The sequence below is a fragment of the Mirounga angustirostris genome, unplaced genomic scaffold (assembly GCF_029215605.1).
Source record: "Mirounga angustirostris isolate CCGP_5_RB_7025 unplaced genomic scaffold, mMirAng1.0.hap1 SCAF_1, whole genome shotgun sequence".
NCBI lineage: Eukaryota > Metazoa > Chordata > Mammalia > Carnivora > Phocidae > Mirounga > Mirounga angustirostris.
The window spans coordinates 198,199,636-198,226,370 of record NW_026991709.1 but is presented as its reverse complement, the minus strand read 5'-3'; the positions used below and the strand labels follow the sequence as shown (position 1 = coordinate 198,226,370).

The 26,735-nt window shown below is 58.7% G+C and overlaps 2 protein-coding genes across 23 annotated transcripts; both read right to left on the bottom strand.

Annotated features, from left to right (window-relative positions):
• Positions 1-1,038: 1,038 nt before the first annotated feature.
• Positions 1,039-12,648, bottom strand: USP19 (ubiquitin specific peptidase 19). Of its 22 annotated transcripts, none has more exons than XM_045862420.3 (27): positions 12,459-12,647; positions 10,690-10,949; positions 10,395-10,430; positions 10,095-10,223; positions 9,875-10,008; positions 9,498-9,797; positions 9,168-9,384; positions 8,881-9,037; positions 8,701-8,772; positions 8,470-8,585; positions 8,147-8,361; positions 7,861-8,056; positions 7,642-7,775; positions 7,376-7,534; positions 7,181-7,291; positions 6,576-6,686; positions 6,395-6,496; positions 5,509-5,649; positions 5,298-5,416; positions 4,895-5,032; positions 4,482-4,795; positions 4,267-4,377; positions 3,962-4,178; positions 3,726-3,878; positions 3,468-3,628; positions 3,208-3,386; positions 1,039-1,533 (listed from the first exon to the last, which is right to left on the bottom strand). In XM_045862420.3, the coding sequence occupies exons 2-27, from the start codon at positions 10,811-10,813 to the stop codon at positions 1,417-1,419; spliced, it is 3,963 nt and encodes a 1,320-aa protein (XP_045718376.1). In that variant the 5' UTR covers positions 10,814-10,949; positions 12,459-12,647; the 3' UTR covers positions 1,039-1,416. The 22 variants fall into 22 exon arrangements, with proteins under 22 accessions (XP_045718376.1, XP_045718370.1, XP_045718371.1 ...); XM_045862414.3 differs by having other exon boundaries at positions 8,147-8,367; positions 8,701-8,775; positions 9,162-9,384; positions 9,498-9,800; positions 12,459-12,646; XM_045862415.3 differs by having other exon boundaries at positions 8,147-8,367; positions 9,162-9,384; positions 9,498-9,800; positions 12,459-12,646.
• Positions 12,649-12,815: 167 nt separating this feature from the next.
• Positions 12,816-24,835, bottom strand: LAMB2 (laminin subunit beta 2). Its single transcript, XM_045862397.1, has 33 exons — positions 24,759-24,835; positions 24,586-24,671; positions 24,296-24,468; positions 24,069-24,204; positions 23,914-23,987; positions 23,315-23,503; positions 23,160-23,223; positions 22,723-22,925; positions 22,514-22,634; positions 21,994-22,182; positions 21,604-21,783; positions 21,372-21,484; positions 21,029-21,108; positions 20,807-20,939; positions 20,465-20,623; positions 20,260-20,387; positions 18,397-18,529; positions 18,021-18,213; positions 17,798-17,941; positions 17,345-17,576; positions 17,098-17,261; positions 16,790-17,014; positions 16,489-16,706; positions 16,281-16,377; positions 15,819-16,191; positions 15,540-15,724; positions 14,839-15,080; positions 14,406-14,754; positions 13,880-14,087; positions 13,661-13,802; positions 13,400-13,576; positions 13,150-13,309; positions 12,816-13,067 (listed from the first exon to the last, which is right to left on the bottom strand). Exons 2-33 carry the CDS (start codon positions 24,668-24,670, stop codon positions 12,931-12,933), a joined length of 5,406 nt encoding a protein of 1,801 aa, XP_045718353.1. The 5' UTR covers position 24,671; positions 24,759-24,835; the 3' UTR covers positions 12,816-12,930.
• Between the last annotated feature and the right edge of the window lie 1,900 nt (positions 24,836-26,735).

Here is a 26,735-nt window from a genome sequence, read left to right as displayed (position 1 = left end):
TGCTCTCACTGTGTCTCTCTCTGTCAAATGAATGAATGAATGAATGAATGAATGAATAAATAAATAAAAAGACTGGTGCCAGAGGCTTGGGGCAGGGATGGATCTACAGGGCTGCCAAGATCCTGTTCCCCCACCCTCTGCCTACCTTTATACTCTTTCTGGCTTATCTAAACAGTTCACCTCACGAGTACCTCTGCTCCCCATCTCCTCTGGCTGGAGGCACCCACGCTTACCCTTAAGCAATAGGACAGAGAAGGAAGTAGCATTATCCATGAAGAGAGGCAAGAAAGCTCTTCACAAGATTTGCCCTTGCTATGTGTATGTACAAGGTCACAGAGGCTCTGAAACTAGGACAAGCTTGCAGACTCACTATGGGTGAACAGCCTGGGGCAAAGGCCAGGAGCCAAGGTCTCAGGGACTTAAGGGAAGAAATGGCCTGCCAGGACTCTGCACCTTCCCTCCCACATGAAGGCAGCCAAGATGAGCTCTGGGCTCACTGCCTGTCCTCCTTTTGGAGCAGGATCTCTCTCCTCACAGCCGTTTTTTCCTGTGCTGTTCTCCACTAAGGGATCCAGATGGTGCTCAGACTACAGCAAAGAAAGACCTGATACTAGGAAAAGAAGGAAGACAGTACTCCCAGTGCTTCCTGTTCCCCAAGAAGTCCTCCCTGACCCGCTGTCTGGCTGTCAGCCCCAGGCTACTCCAGTGCCTGCACCTTTGACCCCAGCTTCTAGAGCCTCTTGGGGGTACTCATCCACTCTTTAGGTATGAAGTATTGACAATGATGCCGAACACAGCTGCCTCCACATGAGACCCAGAACTGGCAGGATCAAAGGGCAGCGGGTAGGCCCCAGAAAACTGATGGCTTCGTGACCCATAGGGGCTGAGGTGGGACCCCACCATCTCTCCTCAGACCAGAGCACTTTCAGGGTCTTTAACACACCTACACACACACACACACACACACACACACACACACACACCCTCTAGAGGATGGGGAGAGGTGGCCACAGCACCTGGTGCATCACAGTCACTAAGTCTGCTTATTTATCATTTATTTTTAAAATATATTTAAACAGCAGCAATCACTTCCAAAATGCAAAAAAAAAAAAAATTACAATTTTTAGAATAAAATTATAACGTTTATGATGCGAGTCAGAAAGAATTGAAGGTACAACTGAGAATCAAATCACGCTGCACTGGGGGTGGCTGGAGAAGCCAAGGCCCATGGGTTGGGGGGGGTCAAGCTGAGAAGAGGGCCCAACCTGTGAGGTTCCCACCTCAATCATACCCCCCAACCCCCACTGATGAAGCCAGTGTCCTCTGGGTTAGAGAAGGAGAAGCAGTAAAGAGCTGGCCCTCTGTCGGGGATTCCCCAAACCCAGTCCCCACCCCACCCCACCAGCCAGGGACCTGCTAATCGACCTCCTCCATGTTGCTGTAGGTGGGGGCTGGGCGGTCCACAGAGGGGGCGAAGCGTTCAGGGGCTGTCCGCGTGGGGGCCACCTCGGGGGCCTGGCCGGGGCCTAGTCCCTGCAACAGAATATGAGGACAGGGGTTGGGGGCTGCCCAGTATGCTGCCTGGCATCCCGGGAGTGCTGGCTCAGAGCCCCGGCACCCAAGGGAGGGTCCCAGGGCAGGCGCAGACAGCAGCGGCGTTGAGACAGAGAGACAAGATCGGGCCTGAACAGTCTCACTTTATTAACACTTTAAATACAGGAAGCTGTTTGGGCAGGGCTAAGTCCCAGGCCAAGGGTCAGAGCAGCAGGACGAACGCACAGACAGCTGAACGGATACCCACCCTAGGATGCTCTGCCCCTGCAGGAGCCACATTCTCCACCCTCTCCCACCAGATGCACACACTGAGGCCCAAGCCCAGAGGTGATCCCCACCACAGAGGCAGGCACTGCCCGGTGGGCAGGCAGGTGAGCCAGCTCACAGCAGCTGCCTGCAGGCGAGCTCATCTCCAGCAACTCTGGGATACCAGAGGATAGAACATGCTGAGCACAAAGGCCACCAAAGCTGCCACGGTGCCCAGAAAAAAGTACCAGAGGCAGCCCTCATCTGGTGTGCTAGGGCCACGTGGTGGGGGGCCCACCCAATCTTGGGGCCCCCAGGGACCCAGGGGCACAGGCCCCTCGGGTACCGGTTCCTCCTCGGCCTCCAGCTCCTGCCAAATCCGGGAAGCCTACAGTGTGTGGAAATGGCCATCAGCACCTGGGGCAGGGGGTGGGGAGGGACCCAGTGTCCCCGAGACCCCTAGCCACGGAAGTCCCTCCCAAAGTGACTGGTACTAACCCTTACACAACCCAAGTCAGGCAGCAGGGAGATGGGCAGGCGGGAACCAAGTGGACCATTCGCAGGGTTGTCTAGACAGAGCACCAAGGCAGGCGAATCTTGACAGCATTGTGGCCCCCTAAAGAAGCTTCCCAATTGACATGCAGCTTCCCATAGGGGTTGGCCGGGGGAGGGAGGAGACAGTCAGCTGGTCGGTTCTTTAGCCCGGGGCTCCCACAGAGGAGCTCATGGAGGATAGAGCTGCCAACCCGAGTAATCCGGCTCCCTCCCACCCATGTCCAGATAGACTGTGACCACTGTCTTCTATCGGGATTCCTCTGCATCTGAGCAGAGAGGGCTCAAGGGAGGAAAGGATAGCAAGGAAGAAACCAGTCCAGAAAAGAGATGCAGCTGTGCCCACCCACCAGGCCTATGGCACCCCATGTCAGTAAGGGATAGAAGATCCCAAGGGCTGGGCAGAGACAGACGCTCACCTCAGAGAGGGTGGCGGCCACCCTAGCCCATGGCCAGCCTGGATAGGCCCTGTCCTGAGTGCACATCAGAACAAAGGAGTTATGACAAGTGAGGGTCTGTGGGCTGGCTGGCATGTGAGGAAGGTGCAGAGGGAAACTGGGAGAATGTAACGTACAGTCTGTCTATGGCATCCCTCTACCCAGTGAGGTTCAGAGCAGCTACTTAGCCTGTGCCAAGAGGGTGCCTATATGCACGCCAACAGCAACGTGCTGGTGTGTGTGCACCTTTATAAGTGTCACTACAACATGGGGATCCCTCCAGCTGGGTCTCTGATGTAAGAGGATCATGAATCCCAAGACTCCAGGGCCCGAGGGCTGGAGGAGAGGAGGCTGTGCCCCACCCCCTCCCGTCTGTGAGCGGAGCTCCCTAGCCTGCGCAGCCTCTCCCATGCCTCACCTGGCTGGCAGCAGCCTCAGCTGCAGGGCCTAGATCTGGGTGGTGCTCAGAGTGACCTGCCCTGGGGGGCCTCTCCACAGGAGAGTTCCGTCGGCGGTAGAAGAGTACATAGGCATAACGCGTCACGACCTGGCTCTCGTCTACTGTCGTCACCGTGCTGTCGTCAAACAAGCGCCAGCCTACAGCGAGGTGGGAAGAGTGTGAACATAACCTGCACCGCCACCCCTACCACCTGTCCTGCTGGCTGTGGGTGCCCTCACCCACGTCGCTGCGCTGGCTGCTGCGGTCACTGGGCAGGCGTGCACAGGCGGTATAGTGGCCGCCGATCATGCCTCCGTAGTGGTTGATGACGGCATACAGGTCATAGCTAGGCAGCTGTTCCTCTTTCTGACCGATGCAGAACTTGCTCAGGTCCAGGTTCCTGTGGTCCCAGCCAGAGAAAGGTGAGAAAGTCAAAAGGCACCCAGGATGCTACCCCTGCCCATGCCCTGACTACGGCACCAGGGCTCAGTGCTCACCGAACAGGGAACTCCACCAAGTCGTTGATCTTGTCACGCCAGATGAAACTCCGGAAGGAGAAGCGCTTGAGCTGCACAATGAGTACGTTAGGAAGGCGCCACAGCAGCAGCTGCTTGGAGGCCTCTCGGTGTTGTTTACACTGCGGGCAGTACCTGATAGCGGACAGAGGTGGGGTCAAGACCAGCAGATCTCCACCCCACCCTGCCCCACTACCTGCCTGCCGCCCCGTCCTCACCAAGCCTCCTCAGGTGCCAGCACCTCAGGCCGGGTGAAGAGGTTCAGGCACTGGTCCAGAGTGAAGTGGCCAGCACGGGCAGCCTCACCAGCAGAGCCTGGATCCTCAGCACACTCCAGCTCCTTGGAGTCTACCAACACGAACTCCTGCAGGCGCTCATTGTTCCGCCAGACTAGAGCCAGGCTGCAGTCCTCACCCAGCTCCAGGGGGGTGTCTCCTAGACATGGGCAGGGAGAGGGGTCATGTAGCTGTGGAGAGTGGCCAGCCCAACCCACCCCATGGCTCCTACCCACAGCCTCAGACACCTTTGTCCTCCAGCCGCTGCTCTCGGTTAGATGTGTCAATTTTATAGATGAAGAACTGGGGTGTGTGGGCATTCATGGCTTCACTTGGGTGCTGATATCCGGGCACAGCAGCTGTGAAAAAACATACTATCAGAGCTCTTCTACCTACCAGGACCTAAATCAGCTTCCCCCAACCTCCCCTACCCCGGCTGCAGAGCCTTCTAACAGACTCTTACCTTCGGGCCGAGACACTCTCTCACCAGCTGGCAAGGAGCCAACTTCAACAGGCCCACTGACCAGCACCTCAGAAGAAACTCCACTGGTGCTGGGCACAGGGCCCCGGTCAGGGGCCGCCCATGCCCGTGGGACCCCTGTGTCTCCCTCAGCCACAGGGGTCACCAACTGGAGCTCAGGCGGCTGAATCGGGTCCCTCTCACTGTCCCCAGCATCCAGGGAGCTAGTGGAAAGCAGTGTCGTGCAGCCAGGGCCTTGGGACTCCAAGGCCATACGGCCAGGCTGGAAGGGTGGCTGGAATACGCTCACAGAGTACCTGGCAACAGGCAGCAAGGCAAGTAAGAATCCGGACAAGCCTACCTGGCATCTCTGCTCCCCCAACTACCCCACCCTAATCCAACCACTGGGCACTTACCGGGCATAGCCCTCTAGCAGCTGAGCAAGACGAGCATAAGTGAGACGTGAGGCAGGTACACTGACCAGAAATGGGTAGCCAATGTTCTCAGGGCGGCAGAGACCCTTGTGGTCAGGCCAGTGGGTTTTCTGGCAGAGCCTGGAGGGAAGGGCGAACTAAGAATAGGGCTTCAGCCCCACCTCCTATGCCTCGCCACTGGGAGCTAGCCTCTGGCCTTAGGAACTGCGCGCACCAGCCCTGCTCTGTCCACCCCCCCACCCCCCCACCGCCGCCCCCGGAGCCTGGCAGAGTAGAATGGTTAAGTGGAGGGCTTAAAACATGTGCCTTTATGGGGAGAGGAGGTAGGGTGGCAAGTGAAACGTGGAGAGGAGGGATAGGGAGGGGGAGATGAGGGGTTCCTCACTGGTTACAGTAGCCCACACGGTAGCACCGGGTACAGCGCTTCAACTTCTCATCCTCTGACTGCTGCTTCCGCTGGCAGGCTGCACACTTGGAGATGGGGATGCTGGGCACCTGGGGGCGCTAGGGCAGGGTGTCTGGCTCAGCAAGGCCAGCTCAGGTGAGAATGCCCCCCTCCCACGGGGCCTTGTGCCATCAGGTTGGTCCTCACTTACCTGCTGCACCTCTAGCACCACCACCCGCTCCTTAGCCAACTCTGGGGATAGCAGCTCAAAACAGAGGAGCGTCTCAGATGGGGACACAGTGTCCAGTGAGTGGGAGGGCAGGAACATTCGGTGGAAACGATTCTTAATCACCTGGGGACAGAGAACACACAGATCCTACGTGAGGACGAGCCCTTTCTCTAGCCCTGCCTCAGCGCACAAGGAGACCTGGCCCTGAACTTGCGTGTGGGCAGCAGGGTGGGGACTGTGGCCCCAAAGCAGCATATGCCTCTGCTGGCACCAGCTTCCGTGCCCAACAGAGTAAGTAGCCTGGTGCATCAGAGAGCCTGAAAGCCAGGACTGGGAAAGGTAGCAACCAAACCAGCACTCCCTACCGGGGGCGTCCACTCTATCAATTAGTGGGGCCCTGCTGAGACTGCACCATGGCTGTTGTGGAGGAGCCACATCAGAAAGGCTCCTTCCCACTTTTATCCCCAAAGAAAAGAGCACCTCCAGGCTGGAAGCCAGGAACTTTTGGGAAAGACTAGCACCCAAATCTGGGATGCTGTGAGGGAGCAGCAGGATAGAGGGAGAACCATAGCTGCTAGAAAGACAGTCCTGCAGCTCCAGCTCCTTGTATGAAGATGGAGGGTCCCCACCAAAAGGGGGAGTAAACTCCGACGACGGCAACCCGGGGAACTGAGGGCATGTGTGTTGCATAGCCCAAATGCCTGGCTTCATGCCTCAAGCCCTAGCACACCTATGGGTTTCGGGCAGTCACACACACATTCGTGGGTACGTGCACAGATCAGATGCCAACGACCATTCACACGTGCCTCTGCGCTCTAAGTACATATACGTGTCCACGTGCCTAAAAGCCTGGGGAAGGACAGATTACCTCAGCCAGACGCAGGTTCTCAGGCTTCACATGCACACTCTGAGAGAGGGAGTCCAACACTTCACTTGCGCTGGAGTTCTCCTTGCTGATGCTCACCAAAAACTGGTAACAAGAGTAGAGTCCATGGGGGAGGTGGGCCAGGGTGTTTGGGATTGCCCAGAAATAGGAGCTTACTTCTCACCTTGATGGGCTTGCTGTGGGGCTCCCGGGCAAAATAGAAGACAGGGAGAACCTTCTGCTTCTGTGGCAAGGGCACCGGTAGGTAGAGGAATGGGTCAAAAGTGATGGAGACCTGCAGATGCACAAGTGGCACTAGGTGGCTGTACCAGGAGTGGGGGACAGGATGCTCACGCCCAGGGAGCCCAATCCAGGCACTCAGATGGCTCTCAGGGCCTCAGGGCCAACCAGGAAACTCTCCGGCTTGAGAATACTGGACAGACCAGACCAGGAGGGCCACCAGGAGAGAATATTCCCTCTTTCCAGCAATTGAGGCCTTGCTCAGCCTTGCCACATATCAATTTGCCCCTCACTCGTACCCTACGTGTCTGTCCAATCTTACCCCTACCCCTGCCCCAACTTATAGCTGTCTTTGAGCCCAAACACCCCTTTTACCTCAGGTGGAAAGCTACCCAGCCTGACCTCTGCAGCCCACAAAGAAGCTGAAGGCCTATCAGCCTCTTTGCTCAAACAACATCTAAAGATGCACATGCCCGACCCCCCAACCCCAATTTGACCCAGGCTAGCTAGGCCAAGCTAGGGGCCGCTTTTCTGGGGATCCCTTCACACCTTGGCACACACAGGGCACACCAGCTTCGACTTATACTGGCCCTGAAATAGGTCTACGATGAAAGAGTCATTCCTCATCTTGTGCCGCTGCCATGCTTCTTCAGCCACCACCTGAGGAGCAGAGTGGTGAGGATCAAGGAGGCCTGGGGACTGGGATGTGCATGAGATATGCCCACCTCTGCCCCCAACCCTGACCTCGTCGGGCCGCCCATCCGAGTCCACGGTCTCTGTGTAGGGCTTGTTCTGAATGCGATTCAGGTCTTCATGCAGCCCATCCAGCAAGAAAGCCATGAACTCCTGGGCATCATGCTGCGCATAGCCTGTGAACTGGCTGGCCTTGCTCGCCACAATGGCCTGGAGGCAGGGGCCAGGTGTGAGCATGGAGCCCCAACACCCACCATGTACCCAGCCGGCGAGCCTCCCCACCCTCTCTAGCCAGGGTGGGAGAGGCCACAGAGCACCTTCAACTTGGAAGGCTGGAAGGCATGGTGGGTGCCCTTCCACAGTGCCCGCAGCAGCACAGCAAAGCCAATGGCCAGACGCCCACCAGTCCCCAGTGGGTTGTTGTAGTTGATCTCGGCCTCAAAGGAGCGGTCTAGGGACAGAAGCCAAGTCGAGGTGTGAGCAGAGAAAGGTATCCCCTCTGCCCACGGGCCCTGGGCTCCCGGCCCTGCTCTCACCGTGGAAGAAGTCCCGGAGCTCCCGAGTGTTAGACAAAGACTGAATGACGCTGTTCATGAAGCAGGTGTTGCCTAGATTGACAAGGCCAGTAAAGCCTGGCAGACACACCTTCTTCTCTTCCTCCTCCTCTTCCTCCACACTGTCTCCGCTCACGGGGCTGTGGGGCATCGGGGGCACCATACATGTGGGCTTGGGCTGTGGGAGCAAGGAGGGGCATGAGAGAGCAGCCCTGAGGCTCTCCAGCTTCTTATCTTGGCCCTCTCCTTCCCATCCCAGGATTCTCACTGAGGCCAGGTGTGGCTCTGGCTTTGGGGCCACATGCTCCATGGGGGTGCGGGCCGCCACACCATCCAGCCCCATGTCCTCAGATCGAGCCTTGGGTTTTTCCTTCTCCACAGCCCGAGCTTCTTCCTGGCCCGTGAGGGGGTGGGGGGCACCTCCTGGTGGGGTTGAATCCAGAGGGGTTGGACCTGTCGGCACGGCAACCTTTGCACCACCCACTGCACCTTAAAAAGGGGGAATGAGGGGGCTGGTGGTTAGCTGCATGTGGCAGGGGGTGGGGGTCCAGGTTATGTGGGCTGGACAATGAAGGGAGCTCGTGTGCAGACCTCGTGCAGCTGGGGCCTCCAGGCCCCCCCAGCGCTGACTTTGCCGCTTACGGAGGCAGATGTCAATGCGAGAGGCCGTGAAGCAGAAGGTGCACTGCTCGGGCTCAATCAGGTTCCTGTGGGGAAAGGCTGAACTCAGGGACTTAGGTGGAGTAGGTGTCAGGCTAGATGGGCCAGGGAGATGGAGCCCAGGGTGGGACAGGCATAGTACTGGGGCCGAGAACCACCCACCTGAGCTTCACCTGCCAACGGAAGATGGTATGGGGCCCACAGCCCGGGTGCAGTCTCAGGAAGTTTCCATCCCTGCTGAAGCAGAACAGGGACAGGGCGGGAGGAAGGGTGGGAAGAGCATGAGACACACTGTCCTCCCTGAAGTGTACCCTCTGCCCCATGTCCTGCCCACCCACCCACCTGGTCTGGAAGATAAGCGTGAAGTCCTGCTCGCGGAAAAGCACTCGAGAGGTGTCCCTGCGGATTTCTTTCACATACACGTGCACCACCACTGAATCTGGCCCCTTCTCATATGAGTCATTCTTGACAAATGCCAGGTTCACCATGGACTCCGGCTCTACGTTGAGACCACAGCTCAGCACCACCCAGGACAGGTTCTGGCCCACTGCTGTTCTATTCCCAATCCACCCGCCAACCTTGCAACCCAACCTAGGGCTCTGCCTGCTCACCCCCAGCCCCACCTTTACCATCCACCAAGGTTATAGCATCTGCTGCCACTGCCATCTCCTCTTTGGAACGGTCACCTTTCTCAGGGTCTCTGCTCCGGGCCATGGCTGGGGAGACTGGATCATTCCTGGGGGACACGGTCTTCTCTCCTGCCAAGAGTGCTAGATTCTCCTCTGAGCCCAAGAGGCAGGTCTGGGGGTTCAGCGGTGGTACCCGGAGCTGTTCCTCAGCCTCGGCCTATTTGTGGCAAGATTATGGGCAGGATCAGCTGTAGGTCTGGCAGGTGCCCCCCCCCCCCACTGCAGTCCATTTCCCAACCCTCCCATCTCCCACAGGTATCCCACTCTCACCTGGGTGGCTGTCTCAGCCAAGAAAGGGGGGGCATCACCCCGGGGTCCAGGCCCATCTCCGGACCCTTCCCCCTCTTGCCCTCTGCGGAGATGCACAGCCCTCTTGGCGCTGGGCCCCGCCTGGGCCCCAGGGCCAGCCCCTGCGCCTACCTCACCACGGCCCTGGGCCCGCTTCTGGTTCCGGGCCTCCTGTTTAGCCCGACGGGGCTCAGGGCCTGGCTCCAGGGCAATGGGAGAGGGCTCCTGCCCATTCTCCTGGCACTGCAGCCCTGGCACCGCCTCCTGGGTCCCTAGAGGTTTCTTCTACCAAAGATAATAGCAGTCAGGCCCTGTCAACCACACTGGGTATCCCTACCCTACTCTGCTGTGGAACTTACCAGAAGAGAGGGCCACGTGAGCAGAGGCACCTTCTTGGGCAGTGCCAGCTGCAGGAGGCCACCTTTACGGGCTTGTACTTTGGCGCAAGAACTTTCTATCTCAGCATAGAAAACACCACCCCACTGCCGACCACCTGGAGACAGAGGAGGGGCAGTGAGCTGGGGTGGGGAATATCAGAGGCTTCAAATACACTGCTGGGCTCGGGGCAGATGGACGCACCTGGAAGCCGCACCACGCAGTCTGTGTCTGTGAAAGCAGCATCCACGTCCTCCAGCCGCAGGGGACCCGCTCCCACACGCAGCTTGACAATCACCTCATCTGCACTCTGCCTCCAATCAAGCAACAACTCTGTAGGAGGAGTACAAGTGAGAGTATGAGGATCTCCATAAATTCCTGATGGGGATAAACAGGTACCAGAGACCTAGCCCTAACGGAACTGCTCCAGATGAAGGCCATAGCCCCAGTGCTCCCTCCTCGCCCTTAGCACTCTAGCACCCAAAAGGCCTACTCATTACTCACCCTCTTTGGCCTGCTCCTCCCGAAAGGATGCTGACCCTGACAACAAAGAAAAGAACCGGGAAATGATGATGGGGAGGCAGGCTCCAAGACCCCACCACCCCAACAAGCACCAACTTTAGGATCTCAGCCAGGCACACAGACCTTAAAGCTGAGGCTCTACCCAGACTGCTGTGAGTCCTCTCAGTATCAGATCAAAACAGAAGGAAGAGCAAAAATGTCATCTCTCAGCCCCTAATCTGTATGCTCAACAGGGTGGAGGAGGAGACCACAAGCACTCTGGGAATGCCACAATCACCTCTCCTAGGATCGCCATCCTTGCTCTCCTGGTTTGCTCGATCCTTCTGCTTCTTCTTACTGGTGGCCTCCTCCAATCCTGGGGGACCTCTCCTTGGGCCCGTGGCGCTGGCCCCGCCAGACATCTTGAGCCGCTTGGTCGACAGCCAGAGTGCCCCGGGGTCGGCAACGGCGTCTGGGTCAGGGCTACGGCGCTTTCTTCCTGGCCCAGCTATCTTGGCAACTCTTTGTGGCCAAATTCTCCAACAAGGAACCGACAGCCTAATGAGAAGGGACCAGTGATCACTACCAAGGCCCAACAACTTGCTCCTTGGTTACAGCCAGGGCTCAGCAACGCAGGATACAACCAAGCCTACAGAGCAGTATCTCTCCACCACCTAATGTAGCCCCGGACACTCTCAGACTATTCTGAAGGGGGAATAAACAATACAAGTAGCAACAACAACTTCCGGCAGAGACTCCTAGATGCCTGCCTTACAGACCCACAAAGATGGGAGCCTCACTGAGGAGGCGCCGGGTAAAGGCAGCCATGGCCTGGAACCAGGATCTTCAACCGATCTGGAAAGGAGCCATGGCTCCAGCCCACAGGGCTGGTAACCCTCTGAGCAGGGTGCTCACTTTTCCTCACTCTCACTGGCTGCTTAGTCACCACCCGAGAAGTAGGAGGTGGAGGAGGAAGGCAGAAAGGAGAAGACAATCAAGCAGCAAGGGGACCAGGCTCCGTGGCTGAAGACAGGCTCAGCCCGGGCGCTGCCACTGCCCAGGCACGGTTCTGGCGTTAAGGTGCTCCACCTGCCACCTGCCAGCTCCCACCCTCCTCTGAACCTGTTCCTATGCACTGCCTGGTTTTTCTTCCTACATCCCAGGAGGGATTTTTCTCTCCAACTGCTGTCCCAAGCAGAGAGGGGCCTGCAAAAGCTGGGGTGAAAAGGATATCTGGCTGTCACACTACCCTTTCAGCAGCAACCCTGCCCCAGAGCCAAAGCAGGACAGGCATCCAGTTTGAGAATGAAACAGACATCATCCCCTTCGTTCCCAAGTCCACTCATTCATCAGCACTGGGCTAGAGACCTTCTACCCAGTTTCCCACAGATCCCCCCCTCCCCCGTAGATTCTGGACTGTTTTTCCATCCAAAATAAAGTTCTCAAAATTGAGATAACGGTGGGGATGAACCATGAACCCAGGACCTGTGGCGGCCTCAAGCCTGGCCTGAGATGGTAGCAGAGCAAACAGTGACTACTTTGTGTTCCCCAAGGTGTATGTGTGGCAGGGGATAGAGAGGGACGTTCTTCTATGCGGGACTAGTGGGCTGGATCTTTAATGACGACAGATCCAGAGCCGAGGGGTGGACACCCTCCACCTCCTTGCACCAGGCCCCGGCTTAAGGTCGCGTCCCTCCCCATTCTCCCGGGGACACCGAGACAAGAAAGGGGCTGTCTAGAGACCATGCCGGCCTATACTGCTGCGGGGGTTACTGACTACAGACCAGCGCCCCGACCGGGCTGCGACTCAGCTCCAGCCTCCAAACCCTGGGCCCGCCACCACTTCCTCCAGGAAGGCGCCCTCGCTCGCCGCCAGCCCTCTCTGAGGCAGGAGGCCAACCCCGGGCGTAGAGTAACGGCCCCGCCTGCATCGGTGGGCCCGGCACGCCGCTGGGCTCGAGGGTTCGAGGCTGGCACGGCCCGTGACCTTGAACAGGCAGCCCAGGGCCCGCGTCGCGGCCTCCCTGGCTCCAGCCAGACAGGCCAGTTGCGGCCCGTCCCACTCACCGAGCGAGGCCGCCGCCGCCAGCCCTCTTAGGGCCCTGGCAACCCGCTCTCGGTTCCGGTTCCGGCGCCTGGTCGGTTCCGGTTCCGGCGCGCCCCTCCCCCGTCCCGTCGCCGCCGCCGCCGCCTCAGCCGCTTGTTTTGTTTCGACTTCTAGCTACGGCCGCGGGTGGCTGAGCGCTTAGCTGGTGACGCACTTCCGGTGGGAGCGGGCACGCGGCGGCGGGCAGCTCCGGGGCGGGCCCGAACGGAGGAGGCGGGGCTCCGGTGCCTTGGCCTCGCCCTGGCCCCACGCTGGTGGCATCCTGAGGTTCCGCCCAGAGACCCCGCCCTCCCCAAATCACAGTCCGGACGACACAGTGGGGATTCACAGCGGTTTATTGGGGGCCTGGTCAGGCTAGGAACTTTCCCATGCAGAGGCAGTAGCGGGGGCGGGGCGGGGCGGGGCGGGGCTGGGGACGGAATCGCGCAGGGGTCACTGGCAGGTGTTGTAGATCTGGACCTGCAAGTTGATGGCTTGAAGCACACTACGCATCCGGGCCTCCAGCCCATCCAGCTGGGCTGCTTTGCCTTCCAGTGCCCGCTCGTTCTCCTCATAGGTGCCCTCCAGCTCTAAGGAAGGGCAGGTCTCGGCGGAAGGGTCCGTCTCCCACAAGCCCCGCACCTCTGGCCTTCCACCCACCCCAGTCCTCACCTTGCAGCCGTTGCAGCTTGTCCTGAGCAGCCTGCAACAAGCCTCGAGCCTCATCCCGAAGTTGCTCTGCCCGCGCCTGTGCAGCCAGCACCCCCTGGGCCTTGCGCTCAGCCAAGGCCTTCACTGTCTGGTACTGGTCGCCTAGTGGGCCCTGCAGCAGCTGGGAATATAGAGGGCAAAGTCAGCGTGGTGGCCCAGTGGACCCCGGCCTCTACCCCAACCCCCACCAGCTGGCTCTGCCTCAACCCACCTGCTCAGCTTCCCGGGCACGACCCTGGGCACTGCCTGCTGTTTCTTCAGCACTAGAGGCTGCCAGGCTATTCCCTGCTCGTTTCAATTTCAGAGCCTCCAGGAGACCATCCAATTGCTGAGCCCGCTCCCCTGCAGAGCTCAGTGCCTGCTCCGCACCCGCCATCTTCTCCTGCACCTGTTAAGGGTGGACCCAGGGTTAAACAGGTTCATGGGTGCGTGCCCATAATCTTGCCCTACTGATGTCCCAGAGAGACCACACCTGGTGCAGGGTCCGCTCCGTGTCCTGTGTGTCGACTACTGCCCCCTGGATGGCACCCTGAGCAGCACCCTGGGCCCTCTGGGCTTCCTCCAGTGCTGCCTGTACTGTTTCTGCCTTCTGTTTCTCACCCTCAGCCCGGCTCCTGAGGAAGAGAGGGAATCAGGGCCTGTGAGTATCAGGACCAGGTGTCAAGGATAGGGGCCAGGATCATGATCAGACCTTGCCCGCTGTGCATCTTGTAGCAGCTGCTCTGCCCGACGCACATCTCCCACGGTACGTGCCAGGATTGTGTCCACATCCGCCAGGCTCCGGACCCTCTCTGCAATCTCGCCTGCCAGGTGCTGAATCTGCTCAGGTGATGCTGGGATGGAGAGCTCTAGCACTCGTGTGGCCACCATCTCAATGCTATCGGGATCCGCCCCCTCCTCTATTGGGGACACAGGCAAGGGCTTAGGGACACAGATTCTCCGGCATGGGCGTCAGACACAATCTTGGGGTGTGGGACCACACATGGAATATGGGGTTGTTAATAGGCATAGTGATGTAACTACAAGGACAGGAACTGTAAGTGAGCACACACTCAGGGTCATGGACTTCAGGACCACATATAGGCAAGGGTTGAGAGATTAGACATGGAGTCATAAACACAGGTCCAGTGCCGGCCCGAGTATGAGCCCAGGGACACAAGTATGAACACAGACACAGGTAAAACAACCACATGGCCTGGGCCACACGGGAGGCTCACGGCTGAGGAAGTCCTTCACATTCTGGATAAGTTCCCGAAGCTCTTGGTTGGCCTTCTCCACCTGTCCCCTGGAAGCATTAGCCTTGTCCAGGGCTGCCTGGGCCCGCTGTTGTGCCTCGCCTGCCTGCCGACGGGTCTCAGCCACCTGGCTGAGGATGCCACCACCTTCTGCCAGAGCCCGCTGCAACTCTGCCTGTGTGTGCCGGGCCCGACCCAGTGCCAGGTCCGCCATGGCTACTGCCCCGTTGCAGCCGAGGCCCCCACAGCGGGGTTGCCCATCCTCGTCCAGACAGCCAGCACCCCCGCAAGGGCTTGTAGCACAGGGTGCATCCCCCGGGGGTCCACACACCTGCCAGGCACAGAACAAGTCAGGGCCCTGTGGAAGGAACAGCCACAGCCACAGCCACATGTCCCACCCCACACTGTGCCTTACCAGTTCATTTATGGCTGTCAGGCTCAGGGAACGGGCACGGGCAGAGAGCTCGCCTAGTGCCCGTTGGTTGGCCATGTGTTTGCGGTTGAAGTCCTCCCTCTGGGCACCCATCAGCACCTCTGTCCGGTGCCGAGTATCTGCTGAGCTGCTCACAGGGCTGGGCACCGTCAAGGCTGATGTGTTGGCACGATGTTCTGCCTCTGCAGACAGACTGTGGGCGTGGCGGATGCTATCATAGGCACCTACATTGGGCAGAGGCTGGCAGTCAGCTGAAGATCACCTAACCCGGGGCACCTGGATTAAGCGTCTGACTCTTGATTTTGGCTCAGGTCATGATCTCAGGGTCGTGACATCAAGCCCTGCATTGGGCTCTGCGCTGGGCATGGAAACTGCTAAATATACTCTCTCTCTCTCTCCCTCTCCCTCTGCCCCTCCCTGCTCGCTCGCTCTCTTAAAAAAAAAAGGGGGGGGGGCGCCTGGGTGGCTCAGGCAGTTGGGCGTCTGCCTTCGGCTCAGGTCATGATCCTGGAGTCCTGGGATCGAGCCCTGCATCGGGCTTCCTGCTCGGCGGGGAGCCTGCTTCTCCCTCTCCCTCTGCCGCTCCCCCTGCTTGTACTCTCTTTCTCAAAAAAATAAAATCTTAAAAAAAAAAAAAAAATCACCCAACCCTGGTCCACCTGCCTCGCTGGCCAACAGCTCACCCAGGAAGTTTGAATGCTTGAGCAGGTCCAGATGCTGATCCAGCTGCCGCAGTGTGAGATTAAGCGCAAGCCCATCTCGCTCCAGATTGCTCAGTGCATGGTTGGCATTGAAGTTCTCATCCTGCACATCTGTCAGTTTTGCCTCCAGCTGGGTCAGGTGCTCAGTGGCCTCTCCAATTGCACGCCTGTGCCAGTAGGGGGTGGTGTTTAGAGAAGCTTCAGCCCTAGTCCACAGGGTCTCCGCCCCATCCCTCCATGTATCCTCAGGCCCATCCGCACCGCAGATCCTCTGTGGCCTCCACGAGCTGTGCAGTGGAGGCAGCTGAGGCGTTGCGGGCACCCACAATCCCCTGCACAGTCCCCAGCTTCTCCTGTATGTGCCAGAAGCTGCTCTCAGAGGCACCCAGTACACCCGTCTGCTGCAGCTCCTGTGCCCGCTGCTCCAGGCGCCGTGTACGGGCAGCCAAGTCCTGTACCACGCGGTCCCAATCCCCGAAGCATGCGTGGCATGGTAGGCAAGCAGGAAAGACCCCTGAGAAGCCACGGGCACATTGGTCACAGCGCACGCCTGACACGCCTGGGCGGCAGCTGCAGTGCCCCGTGGAGCGGTGACACTGAGGTGTGTCTATTCCACGAGGGTCGCAATCACAGGCTGCGGGAAAGGGCAGACCACAGAATTAGGGTGCCAGCGGGGCATCCTGGGAAGCCCCCCAGCCACCCTGGCCCTGCTGACTCTCTCACCACGGCACTGCAACCCAGGGTCTCCCCAGTGGAGCTCCTGGCACTCAGAACAGGTTCGCCCACCAAAGCCAGCATGGCAGTGGCACTGCCCTGTGAACTAGAGTGGGAACAGGGCAGAGGTCAGCGCCTCAATCAGAGGCTAAGCTCTTGAGACTCGAGACAGACAGCTGGCCCCATCCACCCAGAGATCCACAGGAGGGTCCTGTACCTCATTGCAGGTGGGGCCTCTGGCTCGGCTTGGGTGGCAGGCGCAGGGCTGGCAGCCATGGCCACTGGTAAGGTTCCAGAAGTTGGGGGCACAGCGGTCACAGCTGGGGCCCTGGACATTGGGGAGGCATGGGCACTGCCCACTACTTGGGTCACAGTTGCAGCGGTCAGTGGACGGGCACTGCTGGGGATCTGTACCCAGCAAGTTGCAGGTGCAGCCTGGGCCAGTCAAGCACATTAATCAAGGGGAGCCCGAGCAGCAGAGCCCGACCCCCGCCATCCCCTCCCAATCCCACACTCACGGTGACAGCTCTGTCGGGCAGCCTGCCCATGGAAGCCAGGCTTGCAGTGGGCACAGTGTGGCCCCTCCGTGTGGTGTAAGCAGCGCAGACACTCTCCCGTGCGGGGGTCACAGGCATCAGGGTCCGTGGGGTCAATGTTCCCACTGCACTCACATGGTTGGCACTGGCCACCTGGCCTTGACGGGTCCCCAAAGTACCCAGGGGCACAAGCATCGCACCGCAGCCCTGCCCACATTTGGGGAAGGCATGAGTATTCAGTTCAGCTGCCCCACCCTGATCCCACGCCTGCACCTTATCTATCTACTCACCTGTGTAGCCTGCCCTACAGTGGCACGTGATCTGCTGGGAGTACCCATCCCGATGGCAAGAAGTAGCAAAGTGCCGCCGGCTCCCAGGGCCTTCAGGGCAGGGACAGGGCCGGCACTGGCCCCCATATGGGAGCCGTGGGTCCCCATGGAAGCCAGCAACGCACCTTCAGGGAGCAACAGGAGGAGAGATGTGGTCCCGGAGCAGCCTTCCCACCCACCCACCCTCTCCCAGCTGCTCCAGGCTCACCTTTCACAGTGCTCACCCCCTGTGTGATCGCGGCAGCCCAGGCAAACTCCCGTGAGGGTGTCACACTCGTCTGCATGCCCGTTGCAGACACATGGCCGGCAGCTAGGGAATCCCCACTGGCCCCGCTGGCAGCCATCACAGCGAAGCCCGAAGGCACCAGTTCGGCAGGGGCATTGCCCGCTGGTCCCCTCGCACAGGCCACTGAGTGCCCCCTCGGCGCTGCACTGGCAGGCTGGGGGCAAGGCAGAGGCTGAACCAGGGAAGGGGTTTGAGGGAATCTAGGTGGGGTCAGGGCAGGAAAGTCAAGGAATCGAAGAGAACTTCCAGTGCCCCAGTGCTGGGAGTATGGGCTCTAACTCAGAGTCAGAGAAAGGAAGAAGCACAGTCGGAGGGAGGACGGGGGACAGTCGTGGGGAGGAGAGAGAGTAAGAGGGAAGAAAGGCAGGCAGTTACCTTGACAGCCTGTGGGGCCAAAGCCGTAGAAGCCAGGGGCACAGAGATCACAGCGGCGCCCCACCACCGCAGGTTTACAAAGGCACTGGCCGCCGTGGGGATTGCACTCAGAACTCAGTGAGCCCTGGGGGTCACACTGACAGGCTGTGGGCCAGGGGGAGAGGGCCAAGTCAGACTGGGGCCCCACACCTCTGCCCCACCAGCCCACAGCACAGATACTCACGCAAGGCACCGTTGTAGAGCAGGGCGGACAGGCTGATGAGGAGGGGGGCGCAGGCCTCCGAGGGAGGGGTCTTGCTGGGCACCAGCCCCTCCTCGTGGCAGCGGTAGCGTTCAAAGGTGGCACGGCGCTCCAGAGCAGTAGCATCCCCCCCACTAAACATCTCCAGCACCAGGACACGGGGTAGCAGCACCAGCTGAAGCAATGAGCAAGGAAGAGTGAGGCCCAGACCCAGGACGCTATCGGCACTGCCAGAGAGCACTGAGCACCACCACGGGCCTGCCTCTTCTGTCATGGGCCCCTCCTGTCCGGCCCCCGCTACAGGTCCCATCCCGCACACCCTGCCTTCTTGGTCGGTGTGGGGAGAGGGGCTATTCACCGAGTCAATGAGCAGGCTGGGTGCAGAGTAGGGAGCCTCAGTTTGGGCGCTTCCCCCTGTTCGCACCAGCTTCAGATGCAGTTTGTAGGAGATGCCAGGCTCAAGGCAGACAGGTCTGGGAAATACCATATACCTGGGCGGGGTGGGGGGATAAAAACAGGTATGGGGTTCATCCAGGGACCCTGTACCCACCATCCTAGGCCTCCCCACCCCGCACACCAGCAACCAAATCACTGGCCAAGAAAGACACTAGGCTGGGCTGGGTCATGCCAACAGACAGCTGGAAAGCCTGACAGAGAATTTATACAGGAGATTTCCACAAACATGCCTCACTGGAATCCCATACTTGTGCAAACCAATCTCTAAAAACACTCCCTACAACCTTGCAACCACACAGCATTTCCCTGGCACAAATACCTGCCAATTTTTCTTTAACGGCCCCCTCACACTTCCTCCAACCTTGACCTCCAACCTCTGCTCTTCTTCACCAAGACTACATCATCCCCGCCCGCCACCTGGCCCTGCCTTTCCTAGGTTATTCTCATCAGTCTGCAAACCCATGCTAGGGTTCTTTTATCTCCCTTGGAAACATCTTCCCTCAATCCCTGAGTCTCCCTTAGCTCTTACCTTGTCTTTGCTTTCCTGCCCAACAAATTCCTAAAACCGGACTGTGGTCACTGCCACCACTCTTGCCTCCCACGCCAATGGAGTTTTTATGCCAACATGCATGGGAACAGCCTGTACCAAGCTCACCAACGACCTCCATGTGGCCAAACCCAGCAGCCTCCTCTCTGTTCCTGTCTGCTCCAGCATTCAGCGGCATGCAATGAAAGCAGTGCACCCTTCTTCCTGAGACACTCTTCTCTCCCCTTCTGGAACCCTGTCCACACTGCTGATTTTCCCCCACCCCCAAATCCTCCTTCTCTACTGGCCTCAAACACCCCACAGCTTGGTTCTGGCCCTCTTTCCTTTCTCTGGTCATTTCATTTAGACCTAACCCTTCAGTGACAAGTCCCAGATTTATATCTCCAGCTTGAGGCCTCCCAGGAATTCCAGACACAGAAATCCAACCACCCACTGGCCTTCTCCTCCATGCCTAAGTACCTCGGAACTGCTTCTCCCTATGTCTCTATCTCAGTAAAGAGCCCAATCCTCACCCAGATGAACAAACCCAAAACGCTAGAGTCATCTTTCCACTTTCTCTCTCCTTCCTACATATCTGAGCCATCAGCTCTGCCGCTGGAACCCTCTGGAACCTTCATCATCTTGTCACATCAACTGCTAAACCTCTGTCCAATCCACTGTCACTCAGCTAACTCAAAAGCCTCCACCTTTAAGTCTATTTTCCACTCCTCAAGTAGAGGGATCTTTGTTAAAAGCAAATCGCAGTTGGTACAATGTCTATAATGGGTACGGCCCATTATACACTGCTCTCTCCACTCTGTGTATTGTTTGAATACTTAAATAATAGAACGTTAAAAAAGAAGGTGATGAAAAAAGATACATGAAAAAAATACTACCCAAAATGTAAGAAAACAATTATCAGACCAGTCACATCCTGCTCAGAATGCACTGATGCCTTGCCTTTCCCCTGTGGGCATTCCCTATAGTGACACTGAATGGCTTCCCATTAAATCTTGCCACAGGCCTCTGGAACTCACACCCCTAAAAGAGCAGGACATGTTCTACTTCCTTCTTCTGACCTGTGCCATGCCTAACAGCACCTGGCAAACAGCACTCAGGAGGAGGCACTTGAAGCAAGGGACAGATGAATGAGCAGCGGTGTCTTCCAAGTGTCCTTCAGGGAATTAGGGCTGGCCCACAACCCTCCACCGTTACAGATGCTACCATTGGTACCCTCACCTGGTTTCTGGTTGCAGAGTCCCTGGGATGTGGTCATCCTTGGGCAGCACATACCCACACAGGCTGTGGGCAGACACAGGCCCTGGGCGCTGCACAGTCACTTCCATCTCTGCCCATTGCTCAGGGACCTGGGGGGATAGGATGATGAAGGAAACGCTACCACACCCGGAGGTTCAGCTCTGGGCCAGGTTTCACAGGGTCTGACCTGGGGCTCCAAGCGCAGCAGCAGGTCGTAGTCCATGGCTCTCGGCACAGAGGCCACCAGGAACTCCAGTGTCTGACCCTCCTGCAGCCTACCAAAGCCCCGGCCTGTCCAGGATGGAGTCCCAGTAGGGGTTGCCAAGCGCTCCACCACATCGAGCACCTGGGAGGGATGCAGCTCAGGGTGGGTGCTCAGGTAAGACACCATCCCTTCTGCCGCAGCCTGTCCTCACACCCCAGCTCTTCAGCCGAGGCCCTGTCCAAGGCCGGACACCCTCCCCAGACAAGTACCACCCACAACTCCACCTCTCCAACCCAAGCCCTGCCCTCCAACGTTGCCCCCTACCTGTCCTCGGGTGTCCTCGGCCTCCCAAGTTAGGTGGTCAAGGAAGGGCCGGAAGTAGCCAGGCTGCACCTGCTCACAGCGCCGCCCCACCATGTGCTGGCGACAGCGGCACTGGCCTGTGGCCTCATCGCACCTGGGAAGCCCACAGGTACTCAAGAAGGGCCCCCTCTCCTGCCCAGGATCTTTCCCCACCCCTCCTGGGACCCCGGATACAGCACTCACTGGGGATCCAAGGCACCACCCACGTCGCAATCACATGGACGGCAGCCAAGCAGGTCATGGCTCAGGCCCCAGTGACCAGGCTAGGGGAGAGGAGGTTGCTGGGGGCTAGAAACAGACCCCCTTGCCACCCATCCGGGAATCCAGTGACAGCTCTCAGCCTCTACCACCCCTTGGTGAAAACACGGTCCCTAGACCATGGCTCCCACCCTTTACCTCCCAGACCTGAGACCTCTCAGCCAGGAATGGACCCTAAGATCTCCGCACCCACCCAGTAGGGCATAGACACCACCTCCTAGCCCGGATAAGTGCAGGACCCCAGACCCCCAAGCCCCTCCAGTCGCACCAGGCAGCGGTTACAGCCACGTCCAGTCACTAGACGCTTGCAGAAACAGGTTCCACTGTTGGGGTCACAGGAGGTGACCCCAGGCACTGTGCCCCGTGCATCACACTGACACCCTGCAGGGAAGGAGACCCATCACACTCTGAGGAGCTGTGGCAGTGCTGGTGTTGAGTTGGGCCAAAAGTAAGAAGTCAGGGTTAAGGTCAGGACAGGAGCGAGGGCAAGAAGCACATACGCCGGCAGCCGGCAGGGTCACTGGCACTGAGCCCGAAGAAGCCATCACGGCATCGCTGACAGCGAGAGCCCACCACATGTGCTTTGCAGCGACACTGGCCCGAAACCAGCCCCAGGGCAGGATCATCATGGGGATCGCAGCGACCACCGTCTTGGGAACCCATGGGGTCACAATCACAGGCTGAGGGCAAAAAGAGATGCAGGGTCACCCTATCCCAACTAGCCCAGCACCACGCATCTCCCTAGCCTCCCCGACACTGGATTCCCAGCCTGGCTCCACCCTATGCCCCCCACCCCCACCCCAAACCCCTGCAACCTGGACAGCAGTCTGGCCTCCTAGTTCCTACCCCAGACTCAGCCTTCCCTCTCCCATGCCCAACCCCAGCCTCACAGCGGCACACGGCTGGGTCCCGGAGGTCCTTGCTTGGGTCACGGTAGAAGAAGGGTCGGCAGAGCTCACAGTGGCGCCCAGCTGTATTGTGCTGACATCCATCACACACACCTCCACTCACGTTCCCAGACGCCAGGTATACAGCCATGTCAAAGTGGCAGCTGTGGGCGTGCCCGTGGCACTCACACTCTTGGAGGGACGGGAAGGCAGGACAAAGGCCCATTGAGGGACCACGTCCTGAGGATAAGGGGTGTAGGGGTCCCAGTGATACCGCAGGTCCCTGACACAGGCCAGAATTTGTGGGTGGGGGCTCAGATACTTTAAGGTTTCAGCATCATACTGGGCCCCTGACCAGAGAAGACTTGGAAGAGGGTTAAGGGAGACCCTAGGGGCATCAAGGCCTGGACACCCTTCGGACATAGCCTGGGTGTTAGGCGTTTGACCAACCAGCTCTAAGTTCTACCCATGGCACAGCCAGGCCACAGTGTTCTGGGGCTACAGGGACCAGGACCTCACTCACTCCTGCAGGCATGACTGTGGCCATCCTCAGCTGGATGCCAGGGCAAGTCATGATAGAAATCCTGACACTGCTCACAGTTGAGGCCACGAGTGTTGTGTTTGCAGATGCAGGCCCCATGAACCTAGGAGGCAGAGAGGCAAGTGGTCAGCACTGTCCAGCCAGGCCTGTCCCTGCCCCCAGCCCTATTCTAGCCAGCTGAAGTCCCTCACCATGCCCTCAGCATGGGTTGGTGCTCCTGGGGCGGGTGCACACTGCGAGGCGTGTCCATAACAGAAGCAGTTGCCACGCACAACCAGCTCGTAGAGGGCATAATAGTATTTCTCACGGATCTCCCGCCGTGGGTCGAGCAGGTTGTCCCCCAGTGTATGCAGGCGTGTCAGGTTCACCCGTAGGTTGGTGATCTTCAGCAGGTCTAAGTGGGGGGAAAGGATTGGGAGCCAGCTGGCCAGGGAGGCTCTTGTTGCCCCATGCCCACTCAGGGGCTGCAGCTGCCAAGGTCACCTTGGGAGACCTTCTGTCTACTGCTACATGAGCTAAATTGGACTTGGCACCTACCCCAAGAAGCACCCAAAATAGCTACTGAGGCCCCAAATAGTCACCAGTCAGACGCTGGGACTGTGCCAGGCTCAAAGAGAGGAACACTCACTCTGGATCCATGGGCTATAGGGGTCTGGGATAGGGATGGCAGGATCCAGCACACGATAGATGACCTGGAGGGACATGGAGCCATTAGAGACACTGGACCCTGCCTCAGGCCCATCATCCCCCTCTTCCTGCCCCACATCAGATCCCAGCTCTCACCTCGCCTTCAGTGGATGGCTCAATCTCTGAGTAGCGGGACTCACAGACTACATCATCCCAGTGCCGTGGTGGGGCGAGTGGGACTCCTGGAAAGTCAGCCCCACAGTCATAGGAAAAATATCGGTACACATGCCAGGTACGTCCAAAGTCAGCTGAGCGCTCCACCAGCATGGCAGCAGGACGAAATGTCTGGGTGGGGGGCATGGCTGATCAGTGAATATCAGGACTCAAGTCTAGCCCAGGCCCATCAAGAGAGCCCTGCCCAGCTGGGGCTTGCCCTGAAGCAGCTCATGGACAGGTGGGGGTGACCACTGGAAGCCAAGCAATAGTCAGGGAGGGCAGCCACTTCTGGGGGAAGGCTCAGGGGTCATGGGGCCCAGGGAAGCAGCACCTAATCCAGCCTCACGTTGGGGCAGCATGGGCAAAGGCCTGGAGGCAGAAGGCAACAGAAGGTGTGGGAGACAAAGGAGCCTCCCATGCAGCCAGACAGAACACAGCATATGAGCTCAGCAAGACTGGGCTAAGGAGCTGGGACTCTGTTCAGGGGCAATGGGGAGCCAAGCAGGGTGATTCAAGCAGGCTCCCAGACATGCGGGCACCTTGAAGGTCATAATGAGGTGCGTGAAATGAAACTCAGCCTCCAAGTCCAGCTGGATGGTGACCACGGGGACACCTGGGGCAGGAGTCGGAGGTCAGGGACTTGAGACTACTGGTGGGCAACCCTGCTCACCCCATGCCCCACCCACGGCCTCACCATTCTCTGACTGCCACCAGGCTGCCCGGCGCTGTGGTGCAAAGCTGGTAACTACATTCTGGATGCGATGGCTGTTTGGGTTGTCTCTAGCAGAGAAGGGGCGCCGGGAGTCACACAGGAAGCACTTCTTCTCATCCTGGGTTGGGTCAGAGTCAAGGTCAGGGTCAGTGTCTCAGGCAGTGGCAGCACCCCCTACCCCCCAGTCACCCCATCCCACCCAGGCGCACCTGCAGGTGACTAACGATGCAGTAGGGCTGGGGGCCATGCAAACCACAGGTGGATGAGGCAGTTAGTCTGTCAGCACGGCCGACTAGCAGGTCACCTGTGGCAGGGTAGCAGCTTCCCCTCGAACAGCCTGGCACATCGGGGGCCAGCGCCTGGGCCAGGGCGGTGGCCAGCACTGGGAACAGTGGGTCAGCCAGTTCTGCTGCGTTCCCACCCAGTAGCCCCAGGGTTGGCTCCCCCAGGACCCACCATCCCATCCCACAAACCCCAGGCCTTCACCAGGCCCTCTCACCACTCAGCAGTAGGCCCAGTCGAAGCTCCCAGGGCCCAGGCTGTCCCCGCAGGTCCCTCCCTCGGTCCCCTGAGGCCCGCTCCATCCTGGAGAGGAGGGGAATCCAGATGAGGGGTGATAAGAGGTCCAGAGCCTGTGCCCACCTTCCCCCTCCCTTGGGGTCCCGTGCATACCCTGCCCGCGTAAGTCCGCGACTGATTTCCCACTCAATCCTCCGGCCCGCGGCCCCTACATTAGCTGAGTCCTGCGACTTTGAGCAAAGTTGAGAAGCACGGCAAGAAGGAAAGCATGGAGTGGATTTTGGGCAGGAGTACATTTCCACACAGAGGTTCCCCTCCCACCTCTCCAGAAGCCACCCTCATTCTAGAAACCAGACACAGGCCACCTCGCCTGCAAATCTTTATTGAGCTCCCTTGCCCAGACCTGTGCAGAGCAAGGGGAAGGGGGGTTGTCTTTAAGCCACCACAGTTAGGGGGCGCACCAAGGAGGGGGTGTGGCATGAGCTAAGGAAAAAGAGTCTGATCTGAGACTTCAAATGGCCCACGGAACACAGCCTTTGTCCCTAGCATTGTAGGTGCTGTGGAAGTCACCATCAGTGAGGCTGTTCAGTCCCAGGGCTCCAGCATCAGCGGGGAGGTGAGAGGCACACACAGAGATCAAGCTCTCTATTTAGGGAGGTGGGAGACTTTAGGTTGGCCTGGCCCAAGCGACAGGACAAGAAGCGGGTAGGAGGAAAGATGGAGAAAGGTCATCCTCTGCCCAAGTCACGGCTCCAGGGCTCCCCACCTCCCTTAGTCACTACAACAAGTAGGCACAAGAAGTGCTTTCTCAGTTTCCCAGTGTGAAAATGGGAGCTGGGCAGTCGACAGAGGCAGTGAGTGAATCCAGATCTTATGGCCATTCATCCGCTCCAGACCTTCTGGCCCGCCGGGAGGCCTGAGCCCGGGCTTGGAATGCGGGCTGCTAACAAGTGCCCCACCCTGGCCCCTGGGACCACAGGCGGGACCACGGGACTCCGCAGGTCTGTAGGACCAGGGCCTGGTGGCTCTGAGCTGCCACAGCTGTGCCCACTCTGTCTGGGGCCAGGTGGAGAGTACCCAGAGCTGTGGGACCGGGGGAGAAAGCTGGGTTTCTTCCGGGGGGGGAATCACCAGGCTTCTCCAGAAGAGTCTGAGCAGGGGAGCAGTCAATCTACTGGACTTTCAGGGTCTCTGGGAGTCATTCCAGTTATCTGGAGTAGGGGTCTCCAGTTACCCGGGGCTCATGTAGTCAACCTGAGGGGGCTCAGGGATACTAGAGGTGACTCAGAATTTTAGATCACTCAGAAAAGGATCTATCAGGGTCAAAGGCACTAGATGACCTCTGTTGAGTTTTACATGATATCTGGTTTCTTAAGGACAGAGAATCACTGGAGGATATCATGGGGTCCCATGGGGGGTTACTCAGGGTCAATGGGTACTCAGTGGGGTCCTTGGTCTCTCAAGGTCAGGAGATTCTTGGGTCAGTCACTTTGAGTCACTCAGGTAGTCCCAGAGTCTGTCTTACCGGCATCCATAGACTGCAATCAGCAGGTGGCATTCACATTTGCCCATAGCCGCATGTGCTCAAGCAACTCTGCTGCCCGCAGCTCCAGGGCCCACAGCGTGGCTATCTTCTTGCCCAGTGTCTGCTCCTTCTGCACCAGGCGGCGCTCCAACCCTGAGGATCAGGTCATGTGAGCCACGCTCTGACCTTTGGCCCTAATCTCTGACCCTGGTCCTCAAATCTGTCATGACCTTAACTCTGACCTAAATGAGCTCTAACCCTAATCAACATTTGACCCCTGTTCTGAACTTTGACCCCAGCCCTGACCCTCCCACACCATCCCTGTTCTGACTCTGACCCTCCCATCTGACCCTTATCCCACCCCATCCCCACCCCTGTGCCTGATGGAGGACACCTTCAGCTCTGGGCAGTTCCTGGCCTATGATGTCTGGTGCAGGGAGGGCACCTTGGATCTGACCCAGCCGGAGGGCAATGCCCACTGCCCCATTTTGGGGGAGGGGCACCCCCAGCCCACGCCATGCCATGAGCTCCACACTTGCAGTATCTGCTCCTTCTTCTGTGGGAATTAGGGTAGGAATCTCAGATGTGAACTCTGATCTCTGACC

Excerpts from the sequence above, each read along its gene's own strand:
- USP19 (XM_045862400.3), bottom strand. The coding sequence starts at position 10,813 with ATGTCTGGCGGGGCCAGCGCCACGGGCCCAAGGAGAGGTCCCCCAGGA. Across the intron at positions 8,368-8,469 it reads GGAGGCCCCAGCTGCACGAG|GTGCAGTGGGTGGTGCAAAG; the intron begins GTCTGCACACGA and ends CCCCTTTTTAAG. Across the intron at positions 3,629-3,725 it reads TTGGTGGAGTTCCCTGTTCG|GAACCTGGACCTGAGCAAGT; the intron begins GTGAGCACTGAG and ends CTGGGACCACAG.
- LAMB2 (XM_045862397.1), bottom strand. The coding sequence starts at position 24,670 with ATGGAGCGGGCCTCAGGGGACCGAGGGAGGGACCTGCGGGGACAGCCT. Across the intron at positions 22,635-22,722 it reads CAACCCATGCTGAGGGCATG|GTTCATGGGGCCTGCATCTG; the intron begins GTGAGGGACTTC and ends TCTGCCTCCTAG. Across the intron at positions 21,784-21,993 it reads GGACCCAGCCGTGTGCCGCT|CCTGTGATTGTGACCCCATG; the intron begins GTGAGGCTGGGG and ends TTTTGCCCTCAG.